The following is an 18,791-nucleotide window of genomic DNA, read 5'->3' as shown; positions in this document are numbered from 1 at the left end:
TCAGACGAGTCACGATTCGAAGTTCTTTTTGGAAATCTGGGACACCATGTCATCCGGACCAAAGAGGACAAGGACAACCCAAGTTGTTATCAATGCTCAGTTCAGAAGCCTGCATCTCTGATGGTATGGGGTTGCATGAGTGCGTGTGGCATGGGCAGCTTGCATGTCTGGAAAGGCACCGGCAATACAGAAAAATATATTAAGGTTCCAGAACAACATATACTCCCATCCAGACGTCATCTCTTTCAGGGAAGACCCTGCATTTTTCAACAAGATAATGCCAGACCACATTCTGCATTAATCACAACAACATGGCTGCGTAGGAGAAGGATCCGGGTACTGAAATGGCCAGTCTGCAGTCCAGATCTTTCACCTATAGAGAACATTTGGCACATCATTAAAAGGATGGTGCGACAAAGAAGGCCCAAGACGATTGAATAGTTAGAGACCTGTATTAGACAAGAATGGGAGAGCATTCCTATTTCTAAACTTGAGAAACTGGTCTCCTCGGTCCCCAGACGTCTGTTGAGTGTTGTAAGAAGAAGAGGAGATGCCACACAGTGGTGAAAATGGCCTTGTCCCAACTTTTTTGGGATTTGTTGACACCATGAAATTCTGAATCAAAATAAGTTTTAGTTTAAACTTTTGTTCCGTGATTTATGTTCTATTCTGAATAAAATATTAGAAGTTGGCACCTCCACATCATTGTATTCAGTTTTTATTCACGATTTGTATAGTGTCCCAACTTTTTTGGAATCCGGCTTGTACATACTCTCAAATAGACAAACCACACGCCGTGGCGCAATGGTAGAGGCTTCGCTTCTAGCGCTGACATCCGAGGTTCAATTCCCGAGAGGGGGTGCACTGAGTATGTACGCCTGATCACCCCAAAATTAGGGCGAAACACGTGTTGCGTACTCTTTGCATTATTTCACAGTAAAACTATTTCAATATATATATATATACACACACATACATATACATCAGCGCTTCCCGATTCATTTTACCCTCGCATCCCCTTGGTTTGAGACGTATGAAAAATATGCGGTTAACGCTGAAAGACAGATCACCAATTGAAGCTTTATGAATAATGGACACTTTATTCGCCATCAGTGATTGTTTTGGTAAAGCCATACTCTGTAATCATTAGATGAACGGTAAAAAAAAGTAAGAGCGAGGGGAGGGTGAGTTATTGAGGCACACAGGCGAAACCACAATAGCACGCATGCTCGATGTAGTGCGCGTCAACTCGATCTGAATTGCGTGATCACAAGTTCTATTTAGTCCACACAAATATCTTTGGTTGGAACGTAAGGCGAATTTACTCTTTACATTTCTATGGTGAAGAAAAATTTATGCAATGATGCCTACATTTAACTTACATTCCTACCAAAGATATTTCTGTCGACTAAATAAAAATTCCTTCTATTTAAAATTTAAATAGAACTTGAACAGATACGATAGTTCATAATATCCACGCAGACTTGCTTGCACGTAAGAGCGGGAGTCATCCGTTTTAACAAACAGCGTATTGCACTGATACGAAATAGCCTGCCCATTTAATTATTTAGGAATGGATGAATAAATTAAGATTTTGTAAAAAAAATGTTTTTCATTTTTCTTCCTTGATGGATTCTGGCACCCCCAGCAACAGTTGCTCGCACCCCAAAGAGTGTATATATATATATATATATATATAATACAGTGGTGTGAAAAACTATTTGCCCCCTTCCTGATTTCTTATTCTTTTGCATGTTTGTCACACAAAATGTTTCTGATCATCAAACACATTTAACCATTAGTCAAATATAACACAAGTAAACACAAAATGCAGTTTTTAAATGATGGTTTTATTATTTAGGGAGAAAAAATCCAAATCTACATGGCCCTGTGTGAAAAGTAATTGCCCCTTGTTAAAAATAACCTAACTGTGGTGTATCACACCTGAGTTCAATTTCCGTAGCCACCCCAGGCCTGATTACTGCCACACCTGTTTCAATCAAGAAATCACTTAAATTGGAGCTGCCTGACACAGAGAAGTAGACCAAAAGCACCTCAAAAGCTAGACATCATGCCAAGATCCAAAGAAATTCAGGAACAAATGAGAACAGAAGTAATTGAGATCTATCAGTCTGGTAAAGGTTATAAAGCCATTTCTAAAGCTTTGGGACTCCAGCGAACCACAGTGAGAGCCATTATCCACAAATGGCAAAAACATGGAACAGTGGTGAACCTTCCCAGGAGTGGCGGCCGACCAAAATTACCCCAAGAGCAGAGACGACTCATCCGAGATGTCACAAAGACCCCAGGACAACGTCTAAAGAACTGCAGGCCTCACTTGCCTCAATTAAGGTCAGTGTTCACGACTCCACCATAAGAAAGAGACTGGGCAAAACGGCCTGCATAGCAGATTTCCAAGACGCAAACCACTGTTAAGCAAAAAGAACATTAGGGCTTGTCTCAATTTTGCTAAGAAACATCTCAATGATTGCCAAGACTTTTGGGAAAATACCTTGTGGACTGATGAGACAAAAGTTGAACTGTCTGGAAGGCAAATGTCCCGTTACATCTGGCGTAAAAGGAACACAGCATTTCAGAAAAAGAACATCATACCAACAGTAAAATATGGTGGTGGTAGTGTGATGGTCTGGGGTTGTTTTGCTGCTTCAGGACTTGGAAGGCTTGCTGTGATAGATGGAACCATGAATTCTACTGTCTACCAAAAATCCTGAAGGAGAATGTCCGCCATCTGTTCGTCAACTCAAGCTGAAGCGATCTTGGGTGCTGCAACAGGACAATGACCCAAAACACACCAGCAAATCCACCTCTGAATGGCTGAAGAAAAACAAAATGAAGACTTTGGAGTGGCCTAGTCAAAGTCCTGACCTGAATCCAATTGAGATGCTATGGCATGACCTTAAAAAGGCGGTTCATGCTAGAAAACCCTCAAATAAAGCTGAATTACAACAATTCTGCAAAGACGAGTGGGCCAAAATTCCTCCAGAGCTATAAAAGACTCATTGCAAGTTATCGCAAGCGCTTTATTGCAGTTATTGCTGCTAAGGGTGGCCCAACCAGTTATTAGGTTCAGGGGCAATTACTTTTCACACTGGGCCATGTAGGTTTGGATTTTTTCTCCCTAAGTAATAAAAACCATCATTTAAAAACTGCATTTTGTGCTTACTTGTGTTATATCTGACTAATGGTTAAATGTGTTTGATGATCAGAAACATTTTGTGTGAGAAACATGCAAAGGAATAAGAAATCAGGAAGGGGGCAAATAGTTTTTCACACCACTGTATACTGTATATATACCTGTATATATATATATATATATATATATATATATATATATACTAACAAAATACCACATGGAGAAGTAGTGTGTTAAAGAAGCAATGAAAAGAAAAGGAAACATTTTGAAAATAACGTAACCTGGTTGTCAATGTAATTGTTTTGTCACTGTTGTGAGTGATGAGTGTTGTTGTCATATATATATATATATATATATATATATATATATATATATATATATATATATATTTACACACACACACATAAACATATATATATATATATATATATACATATCTATACATATACACATATATACATACATATATATCTACATATATACACACACATACATACATACACACACATATATACACACAAATACATATATATATATACATACATACACACACACATATATAAACATATATATACATATACATACATATCTACATATATACACACACAGCTATTTCAGATCAGTGCAATACGCTGTTTGTTAAAACGGTTGACTCCGCTCTTACGTGCAATAACAAATCAAATCATTCAGTTGTCTTTGCTCATATGTCATTTTAGAGCTGGACGCCTGGCATCTTTTTGGCCACAAGTTCGTTTCTGTTTGGTGTGAAGTTCTGTGTTGTGGAGATTCTCAGGATGGACTGCAGGTGCTCATCAGTGAGGCGACTCCTGTGTGCTGTTTTGTTAGTCTTTATCACTGAGAAGAGCTTCTCACACAGATATGTGCTACCAAACATGCACAAGGTTCGAGCCGCATGTAGACGGACTTTTTTTGTTCTTCAAAGTCACCAAAGCGCCGTGCAAACTCAGTGCGCAATAACTCTAGCTTCGCAATAACTTGCAGCATCATAAGGTAGACTTGATTAACGCGGTAAGTGTTCGGCAAGGCAGCTGAAGCGCTGCATTATGGGATCTGTAGTTTATTGTGTTACCAGCGCTTCTTATACCCGGCCATTAATAACAATAATACAGTATATAAAATGATCTCGGGGCGGATATAATTACACGCCGGGCGGATGTGGCCCGCCCCTTGAGTTTGACACATATGGACTAAATAGAACTTGAAAAGATATATTTTTTCAAATGTGATCGCGCAATTCAGATAGCGTTGATGCGCACTACAGCCTGCATGCCTCAATGAGTCCTCCTCCCCTCGCTCTTACTTTTTTACCGTTCATCTAATGAATACACTGAGTATGGCTTTACCAAAACAATCATTGATGGCGAATAAAGTATCCATTATTCGAGTATGTAGATCGGTATATATATATACATATTTATATATACCCATGTATCATGCGAGAAGTAGTGTGTTAAAAAGCTAGAAAAGAAAAGGGAACATTTTAAAAATAACGTAACATGACTGTCAATATACAATATTTGTTTTGTGAGTGTTACTGAGTGTTGCTGTCATCAAGGATTTGATTATCATTATTTCTTTCAATCAGGTTCGTATTTGTAGGATGTGTTGTGTTCAAGTTACATTCCGTGTTTGTCAATCGTTGTAAAGATGACAGGTTTCATTCATCGATTCGTTTCTTACTGCATCAATAAGCAGCTCGTCTTCTTCTATATCTGAGACCTGACACACTGCATGCACGGGTTTTTTTTTACACTGTCTTCCTTTAGTGGGACATTGACTTTTTCCACCGTGTGCTTTGTTTCCGCAGTAGCTGGATTTATGAATATGCTTATCAGACGCTTCATATTTTTGCTGCCTTTTCAATTGTGTAATTCGGTTTTGTTCAGCTCTTTGGAACTGCTGCTTTTATCTGTGCACTGCGTCAGTTCACGTGAGCCACTCGGTGTACATGCATCGAAGGTTCCCAGCTGTGCTGGTGCCATCTCGTGCTATGTCCATGGCTGTATTTAATGTTACCTTAGTCCTGGCACTTAAAACTTTCTCTTGCAGTTTCGCTGAGTTTGTGTCAAACACCACCCTGACCATCTCATCTTCCTCTCAATAAGCACAGTCCTTCACCCGTGAATATTTACCCGTGGCAGTTTGCTATTGGATTGCCGCTGACGGACGGCCTTATATGGGCAGGCACTAAATTACAAACGCCAGCGGCAGCCTGTCTATGAACTTAAAGTGTAGGTTTACATCGTGCTTTGTTTCCGAAGTAGCAGAACTGATGAATATGGTTGTATATGTCACTTTCGCCGCTTCTTATTGTTTCGCTGCCTTCTCAATTATATGATGCATGTTTTCTTCAGCGCTTTTTTTAAGGTCTTCCTGGTTTTCTATGTACTGCGTGATTACGTGGGAGGCGTGATGATGTCACACGAAACTCCCCCTCACGGCGTTGAAGCTCATCTCCATTACAGTAAATGGAGAAAAACTGCTTCCAGTTATGACCATTACGCGTAGAATTTCGATATAAAACCTGCCCAACTTTTGTAAGGAAGCTGTAAGGAATGAACCTGCCAAATTTCAGCCTTCCACCCACACGGGAAGTTGGAGAATTAGTGATGAGTGAGTGAGTGAGTGAGTGAGTGAGGGCTTTGCCTTTTATTAGTATAGATATATATATACGTATATATATATATATATATATATATATATATATATATATATATATATATATATATATATATATATATATATATATATACAGTGGGTACGGAAAGTATTCAGACCCCCTTCAATTTTTCACTCTTTGTTATATTGCAGCCATTTGCTAAAAACATTTAAATTAATTTTTTCCCTCATTAATGTACACATAGCACCCCATATTAACAGACAAAAAAAATAATTTTTGAAATTGTTGCAGATTTATTAATAAAGAAAAACTGAAATATCACATGGTCCTAAGTATTCAGACCCTTTGCTCAGTATTTAGTAGAAGCACCCTTTTGAGCTAATACAGCCATGAGTCTTCTTGGGAAAGATGCAAGAAGTTTTTCACACCTGGATTTGAGGATCCTCTGCCATTCCTCCTTGCAGATCTTCTCCAGTTCTGTCAGGTTGGATGGTAAACGTTGGTGGACAGCCATTTTTAGGTCTCTCCATAGATGCTCAATTGGGTTTAAGTCAGGACCATTCAAGAACAGTCACAGAGTTGTTGTGAAGCCACTCCTTCGTGATTTTAGCTGTGTGCTTAGGGTCATTGTCTTGTTGGAAGGTAAACCTTCGGCCCAGTCTGAGGTCCTTAGCACTCTGGAGAAGGTTTTTGTCCAGGATATCCCTGTACTTGGCTGCATTCATCTTTCCCTCGATTGCAAGATAGATACTGTAGATAGATAGATAGATAGATAGATAGATAGATAGATAGATAGATAGATAGATAGATAGATAGATAGATAGATAGATAGATAGATAGATAGATAGATAGATAGATAGATAGATAGATAGATAGATAGATAGATAGATAGATGCTTCTAGTGTTTTTTGTTTTTTCTAGTGTCATTGTTTTAATTCATGACCTTTTTTCCTTTTATTTAAAAATGCTTTTGATTGAGATGAGCTTTTTGAAAAGGGATTTGGTAGTATATCTGGGAATACTATAAAAGAAATAAGAATTTTGGGAGGCTATTCATTTTTTGCAATAGTTATTTTCTCAGCTAAATAAAGCTGAAGGATTGCCTGTTACCTGTTAACATCTTCTATGCTGTCTATCATGTGGCAAAAATTGAATTTAAACACACACAGTAAGGTACATGAAAAATGGCAACAGATGAAAAGTAATGATGAAGATAGATAGTCCAGAGATCTGCATGTTCAATGGGAATGTAAAGACAGTCCTACCGGTAGTTCTTGAAATGGTGAAGACGGGTAGATGGGTTAAGGAGCGCTCCTGTTTTTGCAGGATAGCAATGAATCCACTTACAGTCCTTATGTACACAGGTAAACGGCAGACAATCCAGAACCCAACCATGAAACGATCCAGGACAAAACAAGTAAGTACAGGTAACCCAGCAGAAGGCAGGTAGAGAGACAGGAATTTGAAACACAAATTACAAAAACTTTTTTTTTCTTTTGGTCACCGGCCCCCTTTTTAAAAGCCTCGCTGACATCCTTTGACCCCAAAAGCCCCTGCACCATCAGCAGAAGACCAATAGGAGCCACTGCAGGGACTACTGGGAGTTACAGTTTCAAATTCTATTGGCTACTTTCACCATCCCAAGCCGCGTTTTCCACTACGGTTGCTTCCTGTTCTCTCTACAGTGCAGTATTGCCACGATTAAAAGCCATAAAAAATTGCAGAGGATATTTGCGGTTTCCGCTAACAATTATTAGTTAGGTTCTAAGAAAAAAAATCCACAAACTCCTTCTCGACGGTGTGAATCTTAGCGGCACCGGATTGCTACAGCGTTATTAATTTCTCCTTGCTGCTGATTGACTATGATGCATCTCCAGCTGAGTGTTCTCTGTGTTTTCCGTTTACTTAAAAGCCTGAACAGCACCTTTTCTTTTTGGCGGATTGCTTTGTTTCTCTCTCCTCCCCTATACATTCTCTGCTCCTATTGGGGGTTGTGCCAATTTTTGTCTATGATGTTTGCCTATTCTTTAATCAATAACTAACTGTATACTGAGCTCGTTTTACTTCTGAAAGAGACATGTTTGTTTGAAGTGTTTGAACAAAGTTCCTGTCTCTACAATCTCCTGTGTTTTTGTGACCCAAGCGTGACACACTGCAGTACTGCAGCCTCACTGTCCCTGGGAATGAACCGCTGCACTAAACTAGAGTGCAAGCATCAGTGCTTACCTCTGTGTGCTTCTGTGCAGCCAGTTCAAGTGCAGTTGGCTCAGTGATTTACTGAGTTTCATCCATGGCGTCAGTTGCACTTTCTACATATTGTTCCAGTAGTTTTTTAAATATTTTTTAAAGTTCATTAGCAGTGTGTTAAATGATCAGTGTTGCAGTAGTTATGATACTCTTTGCATGAAAAAAAGTGTTCCATTAAAGTTTCACTTTTTCTTTGTTATTGTGGCGTTTAGTTAAAGTGCAGCAAAAACATATTTGGTGTCCATGGATGCATTAACCCCCAAGTATGTGGCAGTTTAAGGGTTAAAGCTCCAAGATGCCACCGAAACTAGCTGCACCGTCTAAGGCTTTTGGCAATGAAAACGCACTTGCATGAACTACAGTACATATAGCGGTAACATCTTTATTTTACATTCTAGTACCGCGGGAGACAAAGCAGTACAGTATACAGGTTTCCCTTTACATTCTTTATTTTTAGGTAATATATTAAGCTGAGTTTGAAATTAAATTAAAGTGTTTTGGGGCATATTTAAGGTTTAAACTATGAAAAAAGGCATTTTTTTAACCACTTCCAAATTTTTTGGGGGTGAACTATATATATGTGTGTATACAGGGGGAAATTAGAACAAATAGCACACAAATAGATGATGAAAAAAGTTTAAGAATTTACATTTCTCTGCACTTCAGAACACTGAAATTACAAATACAAAGCATGTTACTTATGTTGATGATATATATTACTTAAAAACTTCTTGCCTTTAGCAATGTTGTGTTTTTTTTTTTTTTTTACAGTCTCCTTGTGATAGATTAATATCCAGCGACTACTACATTCTTTGTTCCAATCCATTTCAATTCAGAGGAATTAAATTTGTGTGTGCCTTCGTGAAGCATGCTCAATTTGACTGAGAAAACCATGCCATATCTTATACTTGCTGCATGTAATATTTGTTTAATATAAATATTTGTAACCCTCTATTCAGCAGTTATCACAGAAAAGTATGGAAAAACATAAATATGATTTTTTCTGAAAATAGTCTCTTCCTTCTCCCTGGAATCTTTCTACAAAACCATCCTGGATAAAACAGGTTTAAAAATATTGATTTATTAATGAAAATTGTAGTGTCGGAATAATCTGCAAGTCATTCTTGATCTTAAAACACTAAGTGTTCCTGTTCACTAAACACCTGTAACATTGTTTTTTTAATCGAAATGGGTGTTGGACTAATTCTTGTATTTTTTCATTTCTGTTCTGGCTGCAGGTGCTGCTCAAATCCAATTTTAATCTTGGTGGTTTTTTTCCTCTGTATTAACACTGTGGTATTGTTCTCAGTTTTTACAACATTTATTAATTACTTCCCGGGTGTGGCGGAAGTGCTGCTAAATAGGGTCCTGTAAAAGTACAGGCATCCCCTAGCAGTAGCGGTGGTGGTTGAGCTTCTATTCTCACGACCCGTGGCCCCCCTGGTAACCCAGGCCCTCTGCCAGTCCGGGATAGAAACAGTCTTGAAAATATTATCTCCCCCAGTCCTTCCATAATCAGGGTGTTCTGACTGGGTAAGGGCCCCAATAGTCCACCACAAGTGTTATAAACTAACCCTAACTAATCTCAGTTCCAGCTGCAACAGCTGTAATATAACATATGCTTCTGCTTTTGCATGGTAAATTTCACTTTTGGAGACAATCAGTGATATATATGAAGCACCTTTCAGTTAAGACTTCTTAGCTGATTCCATCATATTAGAGTGTTTGGCAAAATCTTCTTAACATCTAAAATGGAGTTATCATAAGAGCCCATCTAATGACAAAAATATAGACCATATTGGAGCCCCATACAAAAAAAAAACATTTTTTTCCTCTTGTCAGTGGTGTACATTTTCAGAAGTGTGAATTAATTTAAGTTTTTTTTTACTTCTTTATTTTTTTCAGATCATAAAATATGATTTAAAGGTTATTAAAATGTGCAGAGCATGTTTGGGTTTGAAAGTTATAAAAAATTATTTCTGCAAAATATCAGCATTTTTTTAAAAGTTTTGCCAACAATGCAGTTTGCTTGATTTGTAATTGACTTTTCATCATACTGACCCACTGCATGAATGACATGCGATAATGATATGGTTAAACGCACTTTCAGAATGATATGGAACTTTTTAACTCTTTCCATTAGCTGTGATATTCCTCTTCGGTATACTGTTTGCCTCTTATGAATCTTTTCCATTCTTTTAAATTACTGTTGTATTGTGTGTGAAAAGTATTAAATCAAGTAAACATTTTCTGATTTATTATTTAAACTGTAAATGCATCCTTATAATATATGTTCTTTTGACTTTGGAAGACTTACAGCTTTTAGTGTGCTATATGCAGTGGCACATTTTGTTTACCAGGTAATGCTATTTTTTAAAATTTTGCAAGTTAAAGGTATTAAAGGTATTTATTGCAGCAAGTAAAAACTTATCCAGGCAACGCCATATCTCTAGTTACAAGTCACATTTGCACTAGCAGCTGCTACTTTGTTTATTAGTACATGGAAACCACACTAGATCTGTTTTGTAAGTCTGTAGCATTATTTTTTTAATTGAATGTTTTCAAAAAAGCATTAATTTATTAATTTCAGAATCTCAAATAACATGAATATTATTTTTTATTCTTATGTTATCGACAAAAGCATTCATTTATTTATTTTGGAATCCCAAATTTCCTCTATGACATTTTAAGTTGTAAAATTTGTGGAATGAATACTACAGTACTGAGAGATGCCATTAGCAACCAAATATTCCCCTTTCAAGCATTTGTATCATCTTTATGGTAGAATCTAATCAAAAAATCATTTTAAGCTAGACTGGCTGAAAGTAATTAGATTTTTTTATTGTATGCTCATTCTTTTTTTGCCTTGCCATAGATCATGATATTTTAGTATGCCATTTTTATTCTCATTTTACAGAAATTACAAAAAACAAAGGGCCCGTGCCTTCAGAAATTTATCAGCAATATAAAAAGAACTGCCAATTTTCTTGTTGTAATACACAAAGTTCAATGTATTTTCTATATTTCTTACACATATTAAAATTTTTAATTTAGAAAAATATGATATTCTGTATTTTTGTATTTTGTCGCAATGAATGGCTTCAGATCTTTAGACAACATGTAATATTACATAAAGGGAACCAGAGTAAACATCTAATACAGTTTCTAAATTGCTGCCCATATCGATCAAACACAGGAAGCTCCACAGTCAACTTGTGTGTACGCTATAGGAAGTTATGTAAATAAATCAAGATAAATAACATTCAATCTGGCTTTTACATAAGTAACATATAAATGTTTTTCATATAAAGACCATCACAAAACATAATCATTATATTTATATCATAAAACATAATATTTGAAAACAGCAGTGTCAGATCGGGGGGAGTGTGAATGTGACTAAGAGAAAAAAACGGAATAAATAAAAACGCTAACCTTTACAAGTACCATAAATTTACACCAGCTGCTACAGACTCAAATGTGTGTTTTTTTAGACAGGGAACACACAAATGCATGTGTTCCAAATAACGATATACTGTATTATTTACCCTATATAACTTCAGGTACATCACACTGAGATGAACAGACTTGAGCTGGGAGAACTTTTTGCCTGTGTTGAGCTGCAGTGGTGAGGGGATGGGATAGCTTGCTGCTTGACTTGATTGACACAATTACAAAACAAAAGACGCTAATGGTGAGGTGCGAAGGAATTTAAGGTGGCCCAGGATTACGAGTTTTTTTTGTAAGCTGTAGGAATTCTAGTGTTACGAAAGAGTTGCAAAGTCATTTCTAAAGCTCTGGGAGAACCATTATGTCCAAATGGGAAACATTTAAAAGTGTAATAAATCTTCCTAAGAAAGGCTAGCCAGCCAAAGTTACTCTAAGGGCACAGCAATGACACATTCAAGAAGTCACAAAGGATAACAAAAGAATGTCCAAATACCTGCAAGCCTCTCTAGCCTCAGCTCTAGCCTCTTCTGTGATAAGAAAGAGACTATGTAAAAATGGGATTTATGGGAAAGTAGTAAGGCAGAAACCTCTCTTATCCAAGGATAACATCAGTGCTCATCCCACATTTGCAGAAATGCACCTGGATGATCCCAAAGCCTTTTGGAATAATAACCTACAGACAAACAAGTCCAAAGTTGAACTCTTGTGATTACACAGGGTCCCACTGTCTCTGGCATAAAGCTCATACAGCCCAACAGGAAGAACGCATCTACCGTAAAACATGTTGATGGTAGTGTGATGGTATGGGGATGTTTTAAAGTTGTCTGTGATTGCTCAATCAGATTACTTGTATGTTACAGCTGTGTGTAAAAGGCAGGAAATGTATTGTGTGTTTGACAGCTCATCTTTACACACTTTTACACTTCTGTTAGAGTGCATGGGGATTGTTTGGTTGACTCACAATAAGGCTTGAATTTTGTACTAAGGAGATGTCTTCTTCTTTTAAAAATAAAGTATACAGTTGAGGAAGTCCTAGGAAAGTTACACAATGCTAGTGATACAGAATATTAAGACCTTGAGTCAGATTCTGATCAGAGTATTGACTCTATTGAGAATGATGCATTTTCTGAAAGACTTGATGCTACGCTTGACTTGAAAGTATTACTCATAGTATAAATTTGAAGAATTGTGGCATGCAGTTTTACAGTTCAAGCGTTATGTGTTTAGTCATCATTCCCAAAGGCTATCTGTTGCAGGTTTTCCCTATGTTAGTTTTCTGAGTAGTACTCTTCGGTTTTCTACTTAGAGTTCCTGTGACATACCCATTGTCCATTTCACATGGGGACTCCATGTTGAAACCCCTGACTGCAAACTTTCACTGAATATCGCAGTTCAATCCAATGCACTTATATTGTGATGCACCACTCTCAATTTCACTTGGTTCCCCACTCGTTAGATCAAATGTCACTGAATCACACCATACAGAGTTTCACGGGGGACCTATCTTTGGTCAAATCTACTTTTATCGTGCCACACTGATCACAGATTTACATGAAGATTCCCTCTCCTCTTCGATCAGTTGTTACTGAATCACGCCATACAGACTTTCACAGGGGACCACTCTTCGATTGAATGTACTTGTATCATGCAGAGGTGCTGCTGCTTGCAGTTTCACATGCAGACCCATGGACATAACTTATCAATCGAATATCACTGTTCCACTTTGTTTTGTTGATTATGACAGTTTTCAACTTACATGTCAAAAATGTCCTGTTTAGGTTCACTGGACATTATATTGGCCTTTGTGTGAATGATTTAGATGTATGTGTGTTTGACTAGCTCTGGGGCCCTGTCCAGGGCTGTTTTCTGCCCTGTGCCCAGGGCTGCCAGGAAGGGCATTATGACCACCCTGTGACTCAGCACTGGGATAATTTGCTTTGAAAAAGTATGTATGTACTTGGTTTATTCCAGAGTGAAGTGATAAAAAAAGGAGCAATGAAAGAATATATAAATAAAATATTAAATACTAACACAATAAACCTTTGTGGAGCAACTGCAACAGAAGGCAGGGAAGATGTGTGAATTGCTGCACAAGAACCCTAATCTATTGTACATAATATAATATTGATCTTTGTCTAGCAGTAAACAGAAATTGTTTCAAGGACTGGCATGAAAAATAATTTTGTAAAGGTTTAGATGAGTATGCTTTTTATATAAAAAGTGTTACTCTGTATTTATATTTGCTATGGTCCTCGTATAATCTGCACATTTTCCCCATGTCTAGGTGGGCTTTCCGTTGTGTACTTTTTCTCCCCATATTCACAAAGATCTTTTGTTTGGGTTAATTGATGTAAGTGTTGGTATGGATATGCATATGAATGGGCACTGATGTGGACTGTCACACTGTCCAGGATTTTTTCCTGCCTCATACCCAGTGCTGCTAAAGAAAGCCCTGGTCTCCATAACCCAAAATTAGATTAAGCAGGTTTGAGAATTCTGTGGTACTTATTTTGTACAATGCATTGTGGCAAATTTAACTGTTTCTTCTTTTTTATCTTGCCATCATATGCTATAGGGAGATGGATGTGAAGAGGTGGTGGCCTGTGCTTGGGATGGACAGACTTATATAATTGACCATAACCGTATGGTTGTCAGGTTCCAGTTTGATGAGAATGTGAATGCTTTTTGTGCAGGTATAGTAAAATAGAACCGACCTGTTTAATATTTTCTTATGAAGAACTTTTTTTCTCATTGCACACATGAAATCTCTTATATTAAGTGAGTGTTTATGATTCTGAATTTTGGAAAGAATGCACTTTATAATTGCCTTAAAGGAACTGATCTCTTTTTTTATCTTAACCTAGTAAAGCAAATTATGTCAGTCTAAATTGTTTAAAATAAAAATGGAAACATTATCAAAACAATTTAAAGAAAATTCCAATTTAATTAAGCTTAGTTACCTTATTTTTCAGGAAAAGTAAATAAGAGCATTTTCTGTGGGAAGAGTTTGATCACACTGCAGCAGAATTACCAGAACTACTGGCAGATCTTTATTAGTGATGATCAAATCAATCCTTCCCAACTGACCAATTCAGGCTCAATTTCTCACATGTTCAGTTTTTAAAAATAGAATCGAAACCATGATTCATGTAGAAAAACTTGCTAAAACATTTTTCCTGTAGTTTTAGTTTACTATAGCAGATTCAACAAAGCTACAGAACAATATATAACATTTCTAAAATGTATCACTATAAATATAAAGTACAGTGTACTTAAAGTGTTATCCCTTCAGTAATTCATATTACACAATAAAGAAATTCTACCTTCACTAGTTTGGACAAAAAATATAAAATGTTCATCCATCCATCCATCCTCTTCCGCTTATCCGAGATCAGGTCGCAGGGGCAGCAGCTTGAGCAGAGATGCTCAGACTTCCCTCTCCCCGACCACTTCTACTAGTTCTTCCAGGGAGGTATCCAGGATGTATTCTGATCAGATGCCCGAGCCACCTCATCTGATTCCTCTTGATTCGGAGGAGCAGCGGCTCTACTCTGAGCTCCTCCTGGATGACTGAGCTTCTCCCCCTATCTTTAAGGGAAAGCCCAGACACCCTGCGGAGGAAACTCATTTCAGCCGCTTATATTCGCAATCTCGTTCTTTCGGCCACTACCCTCAGCTCATGACAATAGGTGAGGGTAGGAACATAGATCAACAGGTAAATTGAGAGCATTGCCTTACGGCTCAGCTCCTTTTTTGCCACGACAGACCAATGCAGAGCCCGCATCACTGTGGATGCAGCACCAATCCGCTTGTCAATGTCCCGCTCCATTCTTCCCTCACTCGTGAACAAGACCTCGAGATACTTGAACTCCTCCATTTGGGACAGCATCTTGCTCCCAACTTATTCTTTTATGCTCAGTCTTTTAAGAATATAAAATGTATTTGTTGTAAATTGTTGCCATTTTGTCACAGTCAGTGTTAGTTCTGATGTTGTCGCTTTTCCTATTTTTTCTAAGAACACCATCAAAATGTTTTGGTGACCTGAGAGATCAACCTTACCGAGACCTTCACCTTTCTTTATTTTCAGATATTGTGTGATGAGCACAGGTGAGCTGGTCACGTGGTGGCTTGTTTTGTGTCTCGTTATTGTTTGGCTACTAATTAAGGCAAAAACAACTAAAGAGCCTGAGTCAAGTTAATTAAAAGTAAGGCAAAAGAAGTTAATCAGCAGCAAAAACTGGTCACTAATGAAGAAGATGGTTAGAATAAAAACCTGCAGCCACTGCGGCCCTCCAGGACTGGAGTTTGACACCTGTGCCTTAGGCTAATACCGATTGATTGACTTTTCAAAAGACTTACCATGTCACATGGCTCCTCTGCACAAAGTAATAGTGTGAAAACTTGTGTGGGTACAAGCAAAAATCACAGACTGGAGTGCTTATAGTATATCTTGTTGATTTTTTCACATTTCTAATAATTACCTAAAGCTTACAGACCACTCATCTCTTAAAAGTGTAGTGTCAGTAGCGGATAATAATCTACACTGGTGGAATAGTGTGAATTCACATATGCTGTTGACCAACTCTCCCACATTAACACTCATGCATCATATAAATAATATATGAAGAAACTTACTTTTGCTAAAATATCATACAGTATGTTGTGGTATGACAGCACTGGAAACCTGGTTTCCTAATTTTTTAAACTAAAATTAAATGCTACACCCCTGTTGTTAATACTTCATCATTTTAACTATCATTCTTTCAGTGTTTCAGTTTCCTACTTTATTCAAAAAATCATTTTATATCAGGACAGGTTGTGTGAAGATTTTTGCAACTTAAACTAGCTAGTGAAGCCATTTATTACAGAGGCCCTGATTCAGACTTTGAATCCTGAAAGTAAATAATTCCATTATAATAAATGCACTATCCAAATATTTAATAGTATATATACAGCCCACTTGTTGTCATGTTTTTTAATTAAAATCATTTAGTTTGTGTACATTTTGAGCATTTAAATTATGCACTACTGTTGTGTACTGCTGTCGTATTGTACTCACACTATGTAGAGTGATGAATTATCTTAACCAGTACATCCTGTTATCATCAAACAATGAGTAAGACTTGAAGTAAAAATGATCTAGGGGAATCAATATTAAACAAAAGACAGTTGCATAATACTATATACTGGATATAGTAAAAAAGTTTTATGTTAAGCATAAGGACTATATGAAACTTTGTGCTGTAGCCCTTTTCCTTGTTGTTAGCATCTACAGCTGCTTGGCAACAAGAAGGTCCCTCTGATTACACCTAAGTTAGTTTCCACTAGAGCTGATTTATTTCACCAATCAAATTTTGAGTCTTTTTATAGTCTATTCCTGGAATTGATTTTTTTTTTTTTACTTTGTGAGCTTCCTAACCTTGACTAGCTTTTTAAACTCATGTATAGGTAGATATACATTTGTTACAGATATATTTGCAGTTCTCACAGAACCAACTGGTGCTTTCTTACAGATCCTTACTAATCAATGCCACTTTCCAGTCATTTAGTCAATCATTCAAGCAATGTTTTTTTCAAGTATGCGCGGAAACATCCATCCATCCATCCATTTTCTAACCCGCTGAATCCGAATACAGGGTCACGGGGGTCTGCTGGAGCCAATCCCAGCCAACACAGGGCACAAGGCAGGAACCAATCCTGGGCAGGGTTCCAACCCACCGCAGATGCGCGGAAACATTAATCACAAATTGTCACAAGGTGCTTTATAGACCAAACAAGATGGTAAAGTATCAAATAGTAATTAGTACAATACCAGGTTAATCTAGAAAGTATGCACGAGAAATTTAACAATAAGTGTTATTAATATCAAACAACAGAATTAACAGAAAATTATAAAGAAGAGCATGTGAAAATAGACAGAATTATAGCATTGAGTAAACTGAGAAATTTTCACAATGTAAAGGAGAGTCATTCAAACTGTAAATTAAGAGACAGAAATTTAAAAAAACAGAGAGCAATTGGGTTCAGTTTCTACATGAACTTGGAAGATTAGTAATAATGTAAATAAATATGGCGTTCACTTTCTTGTGAGTTCGTTGAAATCACAGAAATGTATGGGAACTTCAGCTTTGCCAAACTGCACAAAATGCATCGAGGTCAATGAGGAAGAAGGGAATGAAATAGTTTTGAGTGGATTTCAAAAGTGCAACGATTTTTTAAGTGTCCTTGATTGCTAGTGAAGTGTCTTCTACTTATGGTGTACTGGTTATTGTGACCAAACATGTGACTTGACCTTTGAGGCAGCAATGCTACCTACTGCACTGCTGTGCCTCAAACAGCAAAAGACACAGACAGAACAAATACTAAAAATGGCCACAAACTAGTAATTAGTAATTAAAATATAAATCATTGTGCTCACAAAGTTTCATTCCTGGGAAACATATTGGCTGCCATAAGGCAGCAACACAGGACTGGTTTGTTCCATTGTTTGTGGTTCTGGGCACAGCTGGAATGTCTTTTTTGTTTCCCATCCATCTGTGCAGATGTTTCACACTTTAGCCTTCAATCAAAAAGAAAGAAATGTCTTGTAAATAATATATTTTTTGTTATTATTATTATTTTATGGGTTCTCATTCTCCAGTGGTGGTGGAGGAGGAGGAGGACGACTTTTCCAAAGGCTTGTTTTGACTCATGGTTGGTGGCACATGGCTGATTATAAATGCAAATTAGCCATATGGTGCTGCGCTACCAGCCCACATAGATCAGTGTTATATATCTGGTGGCAGTAATCGTAATTTCTCATTATGGTCAGCTCATGTATCTCTGAAATGAAAATACTGCAATTTTTTTTTTAAATGCACCCATGTGGGAAATCCAGCTAGAGTACTCATGCATGCATGTGTAAAGCAGATTGGCACCAGTATTACAGTATGCATACATGAAAGTTTTTTGCATGGTTACTACATCCCTGTAATGTCACACTGGCCTTGCAAAGCATCCTGGGCCACTGGGGAAAAAATGTTCATCTAAGCCAGCTGCACACCAGATTTCCAGAACAATATTCTTGAAACAGTGTCACCAGTGAACACCACATATTCTCTGCAAAAAATGCATTTATGAATTTCACCGATCAGCACTGTTGAAGACAGACAAAACCTGATAAATTTTCTCAGAAAGAGAGTTCCAGAGAGTAGAAACCACAAAACTGGAAGTTTCATAACAATGTTTTGGAACTACCTCTAGTGTGAGCAGCGTACATAATTATGCTGGAGTTTTGCTACAAACAGTGCAATAGTTTAT

The 18,791-nt window shown here is 37.3% G+C and overlaps 1 protein-coding gene across 1 annotated transcript in view; it reads left to right on the top strand.

The window, feature by feature from the left end:
• itfg2 (integrin alpha FG-GAP repeat containing 2) overlaps positions 1-18,791 on the top strand; it is a 90,605-nt gene that overhangs the window by 54,681 nt on the left and 17,133 nt on the right. Inside the window, exon 10 of the mRNA XM_039769526.1 lies at positions 14,068-14,185. Within this exon, the coding sequence (XP_039625460.1) occupies positions 14,068-14,185 (118 nt within the window). The remainder of the gene's footprint in view (positions 1-14,067; positions 14,186-18,791) is intronic.

This window comes from Polypterus senegalus, chromosome 11, assembly GCF_016835505.1.
Source record: "Polypterus senegalus isolate Bchr_013 chromosome 11, ASM1683550v1, whole genome shotgun sequence".
Taxonomy (NCBI): domain Eukaryota; kingdom Metazoa; phylum Chordata; class Cladistia; order Polypteriformes; family Polypteridae; genus Polypterus; species Polypterus senegalus.
Note: the sequence above shows the minus strand (reverse complement) of the source record. Positions and strands in the feature narration are given on the sequence as shown.